The 16156-nt window shown below is 36.2% G+C and overlaps 1 protein-coding gene across 2 annotated transcripts; it reads left to right on the top strand.

Annotated features, from left to right (window-relative positions):
• The first annotated feature begins 835 nt into the window (after positions 1 to 835).
• LOC121636847 (immunoglobulin-like and fibronectin type III domain-containing protein 1) lies at positions 836 to 12329 on the top strand. 2 transcript variants are annotated; one of them, XM_041980677.1, is made up of 24 exons: positions 836 to 872; positions 2507 to 2574; positions 2668 to 2790; positions 2887 to 3023; positions 3124 to 3223; positions 3305 to 3346; positions 3423 to 3468; positions 3609 to 3792; positions 3921 to 4034; positions 4159 to 4321; positions 4458 to 4730; positions 5320 to 5814; positions 5890 to 6014; positions 6139 to 6280; positions 6496 to 6789; positions 6878 to 7174; positions 7260 to 7439; positions 7571 to 7699; positions 7792 to 8100; positions 8180 to 8265; positions 9253 to 9445; positions 9705 to 10001; positions 11817 to 12143; positions 12243 to 12329. In XM_041980677.1, exons 2-24 carry the CDS (start codon positions 2523 to 2525, stop codon positions 12245 to 12247), a joined length of 4113 nt encoding a protein of 1370 aa, XP_041836611.1. In that variant the 5' UTR covers positions 836 to 872; positions 2507 to 2522; the 3' UTR covers positions 12248 to 12329. The 2 variants fall into 2 exon arrangements, with proteins under 2 accessions (XP_041836611.1, XP_041836612.1); XM_041980678.1 differs by lacking the exon at positions 12243 to 12329 and having other exon boundaries at positions 11817 to 11970; positions 12056 to 12108.
• The last annotated feature ends 3827 nt before the right edge of the window (positions 12330 to 16156 follow it).

The raw sequence follows: 16156 nt of genomic DNA on the forward strand, positions 1-16156 counted from the left end.
AAAGATACACAAATCCTGGGTCAAGCCTCAATTTAGCAAGTATCAAAATTCAAGCCACTTAAACAACTTTGTGAAAGTTTATGTGAATAATTTATGCCCAGTCTTCTTGTATTACAACTAGGCATGTTTTTTGAGGGGGTCGGCCATCATTCCATGTTTAGTGTCACCCAGCAAGAAAGGGTCGACAGTTGCACCCTGAGCAAAAACGTGACTGACAAGTACAGGGTGACACTTCTCAGTTTCAACCTCAGTCTAAAAGGACGTTAATAAAATATTATAGGTTCATTAGTCTGATATTACAGGAAGATTGAGCATGTTTTCTTTGTTTGTTTTTTTTATCAGATGTCTAAAGTGGATTTCAGATTTTTTTTTTTAATAATTTTTCTGTAATTTAAGTATGGTTTCTCTAATTTTCTCATTTAAAATCTAAAGAAAGGCCTTGCAGTGAAAAAAGAAAATTCTTTAAAAGAAAGAAAGAAAGAAAATACACTTACCTCTTAAATGCTGGGGTGAACACTAAGTAACCTACATGTGCAATTAGCTAAATGCCAAAGCAGCTCAGGTGGCACTACTTTTAAAAGAGCGGCCAAAAGCATCATGCTGCAATCCTAAAACTGTAATTCTAGTTTGAGGGTGGGATTAGAGAGCTTCACTGCTGCATTGCTTTGGGTGTCCCCTTTTCAAGAACCTAAAGCACTTTAGGGGTAGGGAGTATGTCAGTAAATCTATCCGCAAGAGACAGAGTGGGTAAGGTTGCTCTGAGTGTCTTTGAAAGTCTTTATGGCCTCTTAAAACGAAGAGCCCACACTCAGGGATCAGGAGGAACCTGGCTGGCAACAGACAGCAGTGCATAGCAGTTTACTTGAAAAATAGTAAGTACATTTCACAAGGATTAGGAAAGATATGTACTTCATAGCATGTGCTTGGATTTCTTTTTTTCTTCTTCTTCTTTTTACAACCTCTATGCTCAATGTGTTTGACAGAACTTTGCATGATTTTATAAATTTGTGTTTAATAGATGTAAACTCCAATGAGTTAACTGAAATCAAAACTTCTGTTAAAATTAAACACAGTACAATTTGTTTGGATAGTTCATACTAAATACTAATACTGGATAATAAAACTGAACCATATCAATTCCATTTATAGCTATGTTTTTAGGGAGATCAGAACATTCATAGTCTGATTACATAATATATAACCATTCAATTAGCAGCAGAGTATGATACATTGTGTAACCAATATCTCATTGCTGAAGTGGTTGTACAAACTAAGCAAATTTTTAAGACTTCACATACAAACACTAATCCATGTCTTCATAATCAAATTCCTTCAATATTTTCCTAATAAGGGTCATAAAGCTTTGCAAAACTAATATAAAGCATTTTATGGCACAAAATAAAGTAAAAGTCCATGCTGTGTTATTAGCGGGAGCTCAGAAATTTAAGACACAGACCTGGCATTCATAAATCAGTACACACATAACACCCCTGGCAAAGCTATTTTCTCTCAGACAAATTTAGCTTGACAGCAGCTCAACACATCTACAAAACTGTAAAATATGCAGGTACTTCATTGACCAATGGAGATTTGCATGCTTTATTTGAATTAGATTAATTAGTTTAAGTAGCTATTATGTCTAATTAAGGCCTAAAACAGTCATTCAGCTCATGAAAAAATAAAAAAAAAACTGATCTGTTTACATAACAAAAGGTTTAAGTTGTTTATGTCACAACAAAAGTGATATGAATATACAACATTAACCCAATGAAATCTTATACTTCTTGAATAAAATCTATAAGTGATTGAATTTAATTAAGTTTATTAACATTTTTGTTAGAAAAGATGTCCCATTAAAACCACAAAGTGCTTCAGTAATTCACTTGCAGGTTAATGTTCTACTTATACCATTTTAGTCAAATAATTTTTAATATAAATTATGAAACTGCAGTCTAACGAGTGCTTCTGTTTTTTCTCATATGAGTGATTATTTGACCTATAAAAAGGGATGCTGGGTGTTTAGTGATTATGTTTTTGTTCAATTGAAAGATCATTTTTGGGGGTTGATGACAAACAAGTGTAGTGGTAGTAGTAGCAGTAGTAGTAGTAATTTATTAATCTCAGAACAAGTCTGATTTAGTGATATATCTAAAGACAAACAAATATATTTGATCATGCATACTTGACTGTGGTATTTCCTTATATGAGACAGGAAGGCCTAATTATGAAGCCCCCATATTTATCAATGATAAGTGACACCCAGTGCAGATTCAGACCAACTGTAACACGTAAATTACTTGTATGACAGATGGGAATTCTCATGGGCGCCAAAAGTGCTTTAGACAACGAGTGATGTTGGAACACACTTCTTATGTTTTGAACTGATATGGAAATAAATAAGCCTCTCAATGAATCAAGAAATGAAAGTGAAAATTAATTGAAGTGATTTGCCAAAAGGACATTTTTTGTGTGTTTTAAAAGCATTGTGATATGTTTGCGTAAACAGAGAAGCTGGTTTCAAGATGTTTAAGATTCCTAAAGCTAAGGATGAGCAGCCAACTGCTCCCGGGCAGGGTAAGTCACAACAAAGGCTGCCTTTAAAAGTATGTTACTTTTTAGAAACTTTCTGGAGATTACACAATCTGTAACTGCATCATTTAATGACAGTGAAAATTAAAAAGAGGTCGAGGGTTCCTGGAGTTATGATCACCCAGTATGTGGAGGAATTGCCTCCAGGCATGACCACCCCAGATTTCACTAGGAAACCCATCGCTCTAACTATACAAGAAGGTAGCTAAACTCTCTAATCACAATTCCATTTTGTTTGGTAGTAATTTCCTCTAAGATGACACAGCATTTTTTTTATTCTTGCTGCTGTTCCTGTAGGAAAATTGGCCATCTTCAGAGCAATAATTACCGGTAACCCAACACCAACTGTGACCTGGGCGAGAAATAATGGGGAAATTGATGAAGAGGGGTACAAAATAACATTTGATTCAATTTCTGGTGAACACCAACTACAGGTAAAATTGTTTGATATCTGGTTTTTTATTGCTAAACACGACATTAAATGACAGACCAATAAAATGTGACTGAATAACAAACAGATGTATTGATTGATAGATGCCTGACGTGTCTGTTGGCCAAGCCGACACCTACAAGTGTTTTGCCAGAAATGAGTATGGAAAAGCTGTCGTTACTGCTACTCTCAACGTCATTGAAGGTGGGATATGTCACTTTATTTCATCATACATCCACTCAAATGAAATTATACGTATTAATTACAACTTCACTGTGATTGTAGTTGGCTTCAAGAAGAGCAAAGCCATGCAACAATCACGAACAGGTAAACAACCAACATTTATTGTTAACCAGTGGTTATTCTATGGACCGTGGTAACAATGAGGCTGGTTGTGTTTTAGCTGTACGGGAGTTACCTGAAGATTTCAAAATGAGATTAAAAAGCACGTAAGTGGAAAGTCAATTATCCAATACAGAACATGATGATGCAGTATTTCTTTACAGGTTTTCATGTTTATTTAGTATTTAGTTTATCTATTCCATTTTGTTCTGTAAGATACTTAATGACATTCCATTTGGTTTTGGAGGGCGGACCTTGAGCCAAGAGAAGAAACAAAGCTGGAAATTGATGATAAATTTTGGGAACTGTTGCTGAGTGCAGACAAAAAAGATTACGAGAGCATCTGTGCACAATATGGCATCACTGATTTCCGTTGGATGCTGAAGAAACTAAATGAGAAGAAGATAGAGAGGGAGCAGGAAAAAGAGAAGGTTTGTCTCAGCTTCATCTGAGTCTGCAGAGTCATGACAGCCTAAGGTTGATGATACACAAAATATCTAAAAAATGTACAAAAATAATATATTTACACTAACCAGCATTCTGATTTCATTCATTGTAGGTTATTGAAAAATTTGCTTGCCTAAAACCCATTGAAATGAAACCTGATGGTGGTGCAGAGTTTGAAATTGAAATGTCACTCAAAGACCCCACAAGCAAAATTTTTCTATTCAAGGTAAGCCGTTTTACTTTAAAGAGCAACTTACTTTCTTTGCTGATGATATACCACTGCAAGTGATATGTCATCTGCTAACATGTGTGCTTTATTGTGCCTTTAACGGCTTCCTATGTTTAAACAGGATGGAGTAATGATTCCTTTTGATGTCGACACAGAGATAAAACACGGATTGAAGCAAGTGGGAAAGAAGTTTATGTTTAGCATAAATGGCATTGATCCAGAGGATGCAGGATTCTACCAAGTGGAAGTTGATGGCGTTAAAATTTTTTCAACTGAGTTAAAACGTAAGATGCCCAACAGCACTCTGCTTATACACCATACCAACCAACAATTCATAAAGACTAGCACTGCACAAATTTCTCAGTGAACAGAGTCCTGTTAGCATCCTGTGCTAAACTGTCATTTTCATGCCTTCTTTAGTTCCCACTGCAGAATTTCTGGTTAAAATTCAGGATGTGAAGGCAGAGGAAAGAGAGGATGCTGTGTTTCAGTGTGTGCTCTCACAACCAATGAAAAAGATCAACTGGGTGGGCAAGAATGTCCCACTGGAGCAGGGAGACAAATATGACATAACTGTATCAGAAGACATGCTGATTCACACCCTGGTGGTGAAGGACTGCCTGCCATTGGACAAAGGAATTTATGCAGCTACAGCTGGACTTAAGTCCTGCAATGCCTGGCTCATCGTGGAAGGTACAGTTTAATCATTCTAAATTGTCCACATTAAAACAGGTTGATTAAAAGGACATACAGAGATTGTTTTTAACTTGAACCGTATCATCTGTTTTTGAGGGTAAATCATCAATGGAAACAAAAATAACTGATGTTAGACTGATACTCAGTGAGAACAGCAGACAAAGAGAGGTTATTAGCATCTGACAGAGTTTTTTTTTTTGTTTGTTTTTTTGTTTTTTTTTTGTTTTGTTGTTTTTTAAAGTTTCACCTTTTCCTTTTTCAGCTAAATATCCCTTTAGGGGGCTGTGTTATTTACAGCCATATTATCAAACTGTTATGAAGTATAATGCTTATTCTGATCATATCTGGCTGTTTAGGAGATCATATTTCAAGAAATGTCAGTTGTTGGCAATTTTTAACATCTGCATGCTAAGGCTAAGTATTTCAGTGACCCTGATCTCACTTAATATAAATCTGACAGCAAGTACTTTCTGAGCTGAAAGAGAATTTACATAGAAAATGTGGTCCAGTTACAAAAAAAAAAAAAAAAAAACACTTTAAATGTCAAATAATACTAGCTGTCCCAACACTGTGTATTCTGTATTAGCTGACAAAGATCCAAGCATGGCTGGAAAGAAGAAAGCCCGAAAGACGACTCGAGCAGGAGGTGGTGGAGAAGACCTTCTCAAGATTGCACAGGAGCAACAGGCGAAACTACAGAAAGAGAGAGAAGAATTGATTGCAAAGGCAAAGGCAAAAGCAGAGGAGGAGGCGGCAGCGGCTGCTGCTGCAGCTGCAGCGGCCGCTGCCGCAGCAAACGCTGATAGTGAAAACAAAGTGAAAGCAGAGCCAAAAGCCAAACCAAAGAAAAAGGCAAAGGCAGAGCCAAAAGCAGCAGCAGGTGAAGATAAAGCAGATAAAACAGAACCCACTCCTGCAGAGGAAGAAGAGGAAGATGTAGAAGAGGAGGAGGAAGAAGCATCTGCACCAGGAGAACATGCACCCACAAAGGAGGAAGATGCTGGTGCTGAAGAGGAGGAGCCTGTACAAGAGAGAAGAAAAAGAGTGAGAACAGGCCCACTCGTTCCTGATACTGTTATTGGTAAGATCTATTAGAACACAATGATGTGTGTATATTCAATGTTTCAAATCACTGATAAGGTTATACTTCTTCTAGACCCGGGGGTTTACTTCACCAGTGGACTGTCAGATGTTACTGCTATCATTGGTACTGATGCAGAACTGGTCTGCAAGCTCAGCAGGGAGGACTGTGATGCAGTTTGGTATAAAGATGGAAAAGAGGTGAAGAGCATACAAATATATCAAATCACATATGTTATTATCAAATAACAGTTTTAACTTTAACCTTTTGAGATTTTAAGATGTTTATGTATGTGTGTGTGGACTGTGTGTGTTTACATTTCAGATAACAGCCACAGACGATATCCTCATAGTTAAAGATGGGGTTCATCGCAAATTAATTATCAGAAACTGCAAAGAAGAAGATGCTGGGAAGTTCAAATGTGAAGCTGATGGGCGTAAAACTGAGGCCGTATTAAATGTAGAAGGTGATGTAATGTGGTTTTACTTGGCAACTCAAGCGAATCAAAAGGGCAGCTAAACTAAAAATATGTCTGACATTATTGCAATTACCTCAGCAGTTTATCATATGTGTGTGTGTGTGTGTGTGTGTATTTACATATATGTATTGGCTTTTTGTTTACTTTTTTTTTGTTTGTTTGTTTGTTTGTTTGTTTTATTATTTTTTTTGTTTTCGTCCTAGATCCCCCAAGAATCGACCCTGATGACCTTGCCGAGTTCAAGAAACCAATTATTATTAAAAGTGGAAAAGATGCAGCATTCAAGCTGTCATTTGTTGGCCGCGAACCCATGAAAATCCAGTGGTACAGTGATGGTGAAGAGCTGATGGAGGACACGCATATCAGGATTGAGAAGTCTTCCTCACACAGCCGCCTGCTGCTAACCAAGTGCCAACGCAGAGCCAGTGGAGAAATAAAGATTAAGATTAAAAATGAGTGTGGAACAACTGAGGCCACATCCCAGCTTATTGTTCTAGGTATAGTTTGTCCACTGCATGTTTTAATTAATAAAAAATAGATATTAAATTAGGATAATTACAGTTTGTTCATTTTATTTTACTACAGACAAACCAACAGTACCACTTGGCCCTGTGGATATTGTTGAAGCTTCAGCCTCTTGCATTGACGTCAAGTGGAGACCTCCCAAAGACAATGGAGGTTCACTTATAACCGACTACATTCTGGAGCGTCAGCAAATTGGACGCAACAGCTGGAAGAAGCTGGGAAAAATTGGCCCAGAGCCCAAATACCGGGACACTGACGTGGATCATGGAAGAAAATACTGCTACCACATCAGAGCTGAGACTGATCAAGGCATCAGTGAAATGATGGAGACTGATGACATCCAAGCAGGGACAAAGGGTAAGTTTTCTCAGAAGTCCCAAACATTTTGTTGCGAAAGGTTTAATATTGTGAAGGCATTTTTAAATTTGATTGTCCTTTATAGCGTACCCTGGACCTCCATCTACACCAAAAATTATTAGTGCTTTCAAAGACTGCATCAACCTCGCCTGGACTCCACCTGCTAATACTGGAGGAACAAATATTTTAGGATACAATGTGGAGAAACGCAAGAAAGGCAGTAATCTGTGGGGCATGGTTAACCCACCTAATGAGCCTGTTAAAGGTTAGGTTTTATAATCAGTGATTTTGTTTAGTGTTTGAACACAGATGTTGTAAAGAGACATACACTACAAGAGTCAAGACTTTCCTGTTTATATTTCCAACTATTAACTCTAATGTTTATCATGTCAACAGGAAAAGAGTTTGGAGTAAAAGATGTAGTTGAAGGAATTGAGTATGAGTTTCGGGTTTCCGCTATAAACATGTCCGGTGCTGGAGAGCCAAGCACACCTTCTGAATTTGTGGTTGCAAGAGATCCAAAAAGTGAGTAAACTTTGTATAAAAGTTATATTTCGACACATTAATTCTTAGTTACTTATAACTCAACGTATAATGGCACGTTATTATTATTTCAGAACCTCCTGGTAAAGTTATTGACCTGAAGGTGACAGACTCTACATATACTACCTTATCACTTGGCTGGACCAAACCTGTTGAGGAGGAAGGTGTCCAAGATGAAGCCAAAGGATATTTTGTAGAGCTCAGACCTGCAGAAAACCCTGAGTGGGGTCGCTGTAACTCCACACCAATCATAATAACCTCCTTTACTATTGTGGGTCTGAAGTCTATGGCCATGTACTGGGTAAGAGTTGTGGCCACCAATGAGGGTGGAGATAGTGAACCTCAAGAGTTGGACAACTACATCATTGCAATGCCTCCTCCAGGTGAGTCAAAGGAAATTCTTAGACGAAGATAAAAGAAAAAGAAAAAAAGAATTCTAACACTCTTCCCTCATCACCACAGTAAAACCTCAGTTCACTGACAAAAAAATGAAGAACTTTGTGGTAGTGAGAGCTGGGAACGCGACACGTATCAACTTCAACTTTCAGGTTTGGTACAATAATCATACAAAAACTTTAAGCATTAAAATGCAAAATCCAGTGTTGTATATTAACAGGACTGGCTGTCCTTAGTGTTTTTTTTTTCATTTTCATTTTCTTTCTTTTTTTTTTGAACAGTACAAAACAAAAAACACCTAACTAAATACATCAGTGTTCAAAAAGGAGTGGGAAGGAGTCTGAGCTTATTGAATCCCACCCCTTCTCCCTTGTGTCAATGTCTTTTCTTTTCAATTATCCTGCTTCCCCACATTTCATGCATTTTCTGTACGTGTACAAAATCTTAACAAGAACAGTAAAATTCTTCATTATAATTATTATCACCATCCTTTTAGCTTCATAGCAGACAAAATGAATCACAAACAGATTTAACAAATGAACATAACAGCCAAAGAAAGAGTAATATAATTAAGACTAATTATAGTAATAATAACCAAAACAACAAAAATAACATAAAAACCGCGATAAAAATAATACTTGTACAATAATATATAATAATAATAACAACAATAATAATAATTTTAACTCTTTTAACTCCTCACCCATACTGTTCCACAGTCTGATATATATATGTATATATATATATATATATATATACACAACAAAAATAATTCCCGTTCCAATACTGAGCCTTGGGGTGACCCACAACCAATATTCAAACATGCTGAACACACATCAGCCATCTGAACATTCAATGCTAACATGCTTCTTTTAAAACAGTGAGATTCTCTAAATTGTGCATTAAGTTATGCTTGAAATATTTCATAACATTAATAAAACATCTTTTTCTTTTTTAAACATTACCTGCTTAAAATTAACTATGTGAATCTTAATTTAAATCTTAATTTAAAAAAAAAAACTTAAAAATACAAATAAAAAAATAGTAAAAAAACAAATCGCTTGAGTCAAGAGAGTCAGATCAGCTGCTTGACAAAAACACAAAAATGAACCATATCTTAACTCTGCTGTTGTTGACAGGCTTCACCAATACCAACCATCAAATGGCTAAAAGATGGCTTGCCTGTAGCCAAAAATGTGACTGTGAGCAACACGGATGCTTCATCACAGTTACTGATCCCATCAGCAGAGCGCCATGACACTGGGGTGTACACTATCATTGTCAAGAACCTTGTTGGTCAGGATACCTCCAGTGTTGAGATAAGAGTCACAGGTACAGTGAAAATGTTGACTTATCCATGAAGTCAATCAACTCAATCAAGTTAAAGGTAAAAGGCTGTGTGGATTGTGGTTTAATGCATACTTTTTGTAGGATTGTCTCACAAACTTAATGCAATTTGTTTGTAAACTGCAAATCATAGCTATATTACAGAAAATGTCAATATCCACACAAAAAAATATATATGCATTCCCACTATAGTCAACATAAGTGTAAACATTAATATACTAAATGGTTTTCTTCTTGTGTTCAGACGACCCCAAGCCTCCAGGCCCTGTAGAGCTGGAGGAGAACGTGTCAGGAACAGTAACAGTTTCATGGACTCCATCTCCAGATGAGAAGAAAGATGACAGGCTGCACTACATGATTGCCAAGCGTGATTCAGTTAAACGAACTTGGCACACCGTGGCTGACCATCTCTTCAATAACAAGTTCACTGCCATAAACATCATGCCAGGAAGGCAGTATAAGTTCCGGATCTATGCCAAGAATGACATGGGGGTTTCTGAACACTCTGAGTCAGCAGTCTGGGAAGTGAACAAGAAGAAAGGCAAGTTTCAATAACAATCATTTAAAGTATTCTTTTTAGGCCCAGTGTAATTTAAAACAAAATCCATCCACATCTAAATACAGGTATAGCGACTCTTCTGTCCAGCAGCTAAACATTTCCAGTCAGTTTTATACATCATTCTGCAGCAACTTCAGCTCTTTTTCTTTATATAAACTGTTTGAGTTCCTACACTACATTCCTGCTAGATTACGGTCAAAACCTTGACATGGCCTTTCAAAAATCCACTATTGATTATTCCTAAACCACCATTTGTAGTTGTAAATTGCTGTCGTGTTGCCTGATCCACCTTTCATTGAGATTTAGTTTACAAAACATTGTCTTTCAGGACTGCAATGCTTTCTTTTCTCCAAACACTTTGTATTAATCCTAGAATTATTTTTTAGCCACTATTCACCGTCGACTCATAGGTACTCACACCTGATATTAGGTTTACTGATATTTCTTGTTCACATCTGTAACATTTGTGGTCAGATCTTTGCAAGATTGCCAAGATCTTGACACAAACATTGAAGAATTACTTTACATGATACAAAACTACCCATTCTAGTTATATTAAATATTAGCAAATATTATTTTATAAATAAATGTTATACTACAAATGTTAGTTAACTAATACTTACTGCTGTATTTCTATCAAACAATAAGATTTGCATAACAAAGTTTTTGCTTTGTCTCCATTGGGATAATTTGAATCCGCTCCTGGAACAGCTTCTAAAGCACTTTACAACTAAATTAAAGTAGTAGCTTAATAAGCTATGATGAGCAAGATACAGTGTCACGAAGGTGTCTCTCTTAACTTGACTTCATTACCATGGTAACTGAGGCTGAACTTATTACCTCCTCCAGAACATTTTGTGTTCAGAATTTCAGATTAAATCGTCCATAAATGTGGCACCATTTCAATATTCTTTTTTTTGTTTGTTTGTTTGTTTTGTTTTGTTTTGTTTGTATCTTCTAAAAGTGTCATGGTAAGCAAAATGTGCCAAAGACAAAATATAAATGTCTTCATGCACAGGTATTGCTCAAGTATTACATAAAAAATTAACTAAAAGAAAATCCATAAATTAACTTTGTTGTGACAGCCGGTCAGTTGCATCAATCATATATCATATGTGATCAAATATCAGCACTTCACCAAATGCAATGATAATATAGTGACATCTTTTCTGCTGGGTTACAAATGCATAACTTCAGCTAAGGAAACATGTTCTAAATGACCTGTTAAGCTGTGTACAGTAAATCATACTGTAGGCCTCATATAGGAACCATTCATTAAGTTGATAAAGTTGTATTTTTTTTTTATTTATTTATTTATTTATTATGTCCTTTGGATAGGAATTGGGATACTGATCCACTTCCAATGGGATTACTCATCCACTGATCCTGCCCCCCACCCCTCTCTCTACTGTACAAGTACAACTATGTAAAAAAAATAGTTGATTTATTTATTTCAGTCATTAAGTCCTGAAGTGGTTGCTGTGGGCATAGTCATAGTTTTATGTTGCTTTGGTCATCAGGAGTGGAGCAATCATAAAAATACCCACAGTGTGCACTTAAGGATACGATATTGAGTAGCCAAATATGGAATCTACTAGTGTCTTTGTGGATAAGTAAATCACACTGTTCAGCAAAAGGAAAGGTTATTTTCATTGTAAATTATTATTTTGTTAAATAGTGCCATGCTTCTGAAAAGGTTCCACATTAATTTGTCCTTTAACAGGCAAAGAAAAAAAATAACCATCAAAAGGACATCCATCATTATGTCTTACAACCCTTCTTCTTGTATCCTTTCAGAAAAATTCATTCTGAAGCTTGTTGAGTCAAAGAGCTGCAGTTTTGAGATGCCTCCATCATTCTCTGTTCCACTAAAAATGCACAAAAGTCCAGAAAGCTACGAGTGTTACATGAGCTGTGCCGTGACAGGAAACCCCAGACCCCGAATTACCTGGTACAGAAATAACATCAGCCTCAACACCAACACTAACTACCACATTACCAACACATGTGGGGTCTGCTCCATGATGATACTAAAGGTAGGGGCCAAGGACAGCGGGGATTACACTGTTGTAGCAGAAAACCCGCTGGGCAGAGTGGAGTGTTCAACAAAACTTGTTGTTAAAGGTAAATTTTAAAAAAGGTTTAAAGCTTGGTACATGTTAAATTCTGCTTTTATAAAAATAGGTTTTTATATTTCCTTCTCTCTTCTTCTTACTTCATCAGATTAACACGATGCAGTGGTCCTGAACTCCTCGATATGCCCGTTCCACTTCAATAAATGGAGCAGTATTTGCCAATTTTTGTGTGTGTATTAATTACTGTGGCATGTTTGAAAAAATGTGATTAAATCAAATAAAGTATGAAGATGCGAAGTAAAGAAAATGCTTTTAAGAACTACCTTTAAAAGTCTAAAAACACCTATAAAGATGGAGTGCTTGTTCTTAATGTAAGCACAAACATAAATTCATTTAGTAGATGCAAATATCACTGTCACAAGCACTGTTGCCAAACAATCTGTATTGAAATATACTGAAATAATTTCTATTTTTCCTTTCTCTCCTGATGAAAAGCTTAGTTTGGAAAAAGCTGTAGTCACATAAAGATAACAAATCCATAATTAGGTTACTTTGTCAGCAGATAAACAATGGCACGTTTAAAACTGTCTGCAAAAAAAAAACAAAAAACAAAAATATGAGTTATATCACACCTCATCGATCAAGACAACCAACTGACCCAGCACTGGCCTCTATAGAGTTTCTCCAGCAGCTCATCTAAACAATACAATACATGACTTCTAAATCTTTGCCCCAAGACAAGAATATACTGTAAATACTGCTGCAGACTCTGTCCCTGCCTATATTTATTGTTGCATTAATATGCAACTAACTCATGGATCAGTCTATAACAACACACTAAATAAACGCTTCACATAAACCTGAGTTCTTCCACAACAGCATGACATGAATTAAGACCCTTATACATACTGGGCTATTTTGATTGTATTTATACCAGTAATATAACACATTACATTAATTTATTTTAGCACATGTATGGTTTGTTTGCTGCAGTCACATGTTACCACTTAGATCTTTCATATTGTGAGTCTTTAATTGTACCTTTCTATTTTGGAAATCCACGAGTACTGCTCTTGTTTGCCAACTACCATGTGGCTTCAGTTTTTACTTTTATTGTCAACATGTGTTTGCACGCTTTCAGAGCTGAGCGAAGGTCTGTTATGGAAAGTCATAAATGGTAGCATTTCACGAGCATGACCAAGAGCCACCTTGCAAGCAACTGGACATTTCTCCCTGTGAGGCCCTAGGACACACTCACACTCTCAGTACTCACACAGCTTCCTGTTATTACTGACACAGCTCTTTAGTGAGAGTTTATTATATTAAGCTTTGACATTTAAAACCCTATAACCATACGCCAATGGCATTTAGCAATTCCATGTGGTAAGATGTAACTAATTTCAACAAGAATTTAATACAGCGCCCTGAAAAATGTTCCTTCACTTCAACAAACCAAAAGATGCTCATAAAAATAAAGATGTCGTACTGCGGATGCTTTTTCACCTTTTAATGCTGCATCATTTTTAATTAAGATAAAGCTAAATTCTGCTAATTAAAAGATGGCCTTGCCTTTGTTCATCTAGTATTGAATGGTGTAATGCTGGCTTGTTCTGTGATGGTTTAAAGTGCTGAATTTAAAGCTTCTGACTTTACTGACCTTTTCTGATAAATGCCTTTGGGAACATGAAGCCTCTCATATCATCTTCTCGTGACTGAGAGCAGCCATAGTTCCTGTCCCACGCAAACACTTTTATTACGCAGCCTGAAATATCCCCATACAATCGTGCTCAAACTGAGCGTCGCTCTGTTATTGCTAAGAACACAATGAGCAGCTGGCGGCTCACAGTGCCAACAACCCCGTCTCCACGAGAGATCTAAAAAGTCTCCAAACACCTAAGTAAACACCCTTGAAGTAGACAGTGTGTTAAAATAAAAAAATAAATGTTTCAGAGACATTTCAAGTTCTTAACACTAATAATAATCTTCTAATAATCTAATAATCTTCAAAGCTGACTTTCTTCACATGAGGAAACTGCAACTGTGTGTCTTCATGTCCTCACACAGAGAACACACAGATTATGTGCTGTGCTGCAGACACACAAAGATGGAGAGAAATTAGGTCTTTATTAGCTAATCTGCAAACTACTTCTAACTATAGGTGACAATCATAACACCTGGTTATTTTTTTCACCTTCATTTTAGTTTTATTTCTGACATTTCTATTCAACAGTCATTTAGCAGACGCTTTTATCCAAAGCGACTTACATTTGAATTATTATTGCATTTATGAAATGAGTCATATCTGCAGATGTTCATCTGTCAGAGACTGAGATGACACAACCATGTTGGATGTTAAGCCCAAATCAAATATCATTAGCAAATGTTTGCTGGCATTACAAATCATATAATGAATGCATGCATGTTCTCTCAGTTATACATATTAAGGTTGCCTTTAACACAAAAAACTGCTTACAAAGTCTGAATTTGAACACTTTGATTGAAAAATTACATCTGGCCATTTTATAGGTGAGCTATGATTTTGCACATGTTTTTAGTACATTGTTGTAATTGTTTAAATGCTTTGTAATACAGTTATCAATGAGGGTTTAAGGAAAATACGTGATCTTTCACAATGCTCTAATTTATTTAAGTAAGAACAGAGGCATTGCTAGTTGCTCTACTGGGGCACAATATTAGTGATTAATGGAAATGTGTTCCTTCTTCTTCCGTACCCTGCTTTATAACATGCTGGCTGAACACTTTTCCAGTGGATGGTATGACCTGAAAACTTTATTTTTCTAATTGATGCATTGATTTAAGTAATTAACTAATAATTATTATTATCATTATTATAACTTAGCCCTTTTTCATTAAATCTGACTCATTGCATTGACAGTAGGTAAAATAATAAACAGACTGCCTTCATTAAAGTTGGAATATTCTCTGTTTCATTTCATCAATTTTAACTCAAGATGACTTTATGTTAACATTATGTTTTTTTTAGGTTTGTTGCATTCAGTTTTTCAGCGATGACAGCTGCATATTCACAATCCTGATATTCCAAGGATTTTTAGTATCCCATTGATACTAAAAACTAAATAGTTGATCACTGGGATAAAATATTGATACAAAGTTTAAATGTTTTTTACTGCAACATCTCAGTCAAATGATTACTAGAAATAACTTTGATTGATTTGGATATTAATTTATCTGTGTTGTCCCCAAATGAATCCCAACCTGCTACAGCTATCAGCTCAGACTGCATTTTTAGGTAGCCTGATTTTCTTTTCTTGGGGAAAGATATGACTTTTCCCTGCCTCCTGTGGCTGTCCATCGTAGGATACCGGCAGGATACATAGTTCAACAACAGGTGCAGGTGTGGGCTAAACCATTGTGCAGCATTGCAAAGAGGTGAGAGGTCCCTCAGAAACCATCCAAAATTATTGTAAATGGAGAATTCAGAGCACACTGAAACTTGTATTTCCATAAAACTGCATTATTTAAATTTACATATTAGTGTAAGATTACTGTCTTTTCTCTTTTTTGCTGTTATATCATCTTATACCTCACTGCTGGATGGTTAACTTCTGAGATTGTACCAGGGCACAGATCTCTTACTGGGACACGCAGCCTCATAAAAGAGGTTTGGCATTGGCGATGAGTAAGAGTAAAGCAAATTAAAAGATTTGCATGGGATACTATATGTATGTTAGACAACAGTTGCTTAAAACATGGTAAAAACAGATGACTTAACTGAACTAAATCAGAGCTGGTATGTAAAATATCTTTTCAGTAATTTTCTGTTCAGGAAATTTATGGCTGGTCTAAAACCAGGGATCCAAGAAACAGTCAAGTAAGCATTTAAAGAGAGCAAAAATTGACCACACCTCTAACAATGTAATGTTATAAATAGGCCTACATTAGGCTCTGATGTGCCATCTATGCCATCAAGCTGTGCATCTGACAATTAACTTCACTCTACAGAACATTTAGATAGCTAAAATTACTGAATACTTACTGGAGTAACACATACAGTTTGAGTAGGACACTGAATTCTTTTAG

The sequence above is a fragment of the Melanotaenia boesemani genome, chromosome 3 (genome assembly GCF_017639745.1).
Source record: "Melanotaenia boesemani isolate fMelBoe1 chromosome 3, fMelBoe1.pri, whole genome shotgun sequence".
Classification (NCBI taxonomy): Eukaryota; Metazoa; Chordata; class Actinopteri; order Atheriniformes; family Melanotaeniidae; genus Melanotaenia; species Melanotaenia boesemani.

Coding starts and splice junctions, on each gene's coding strand:
- LOC121636847 (XM_041980677.1), top strand. CDS start 2,523: ATGTTTAAGATTCCTAAAGCTAAGGATGAGCAGCCAACTGCTCCCGGG. Junction 4,035..4,158: donor GCAAAATTTTTCTATTCAAG/GTAAGCCGTTTT, acceptor ATGTTTAAACAG/GATGGAGTAATGATTCCTTT. Junction 4,322..4,457: donor TTTTTCAACTGAGTTAAAAC/GTAAGATGCCCA, acceptor TGCCTTCTTTAG/TTCCCACTGCAGAATTTCTG.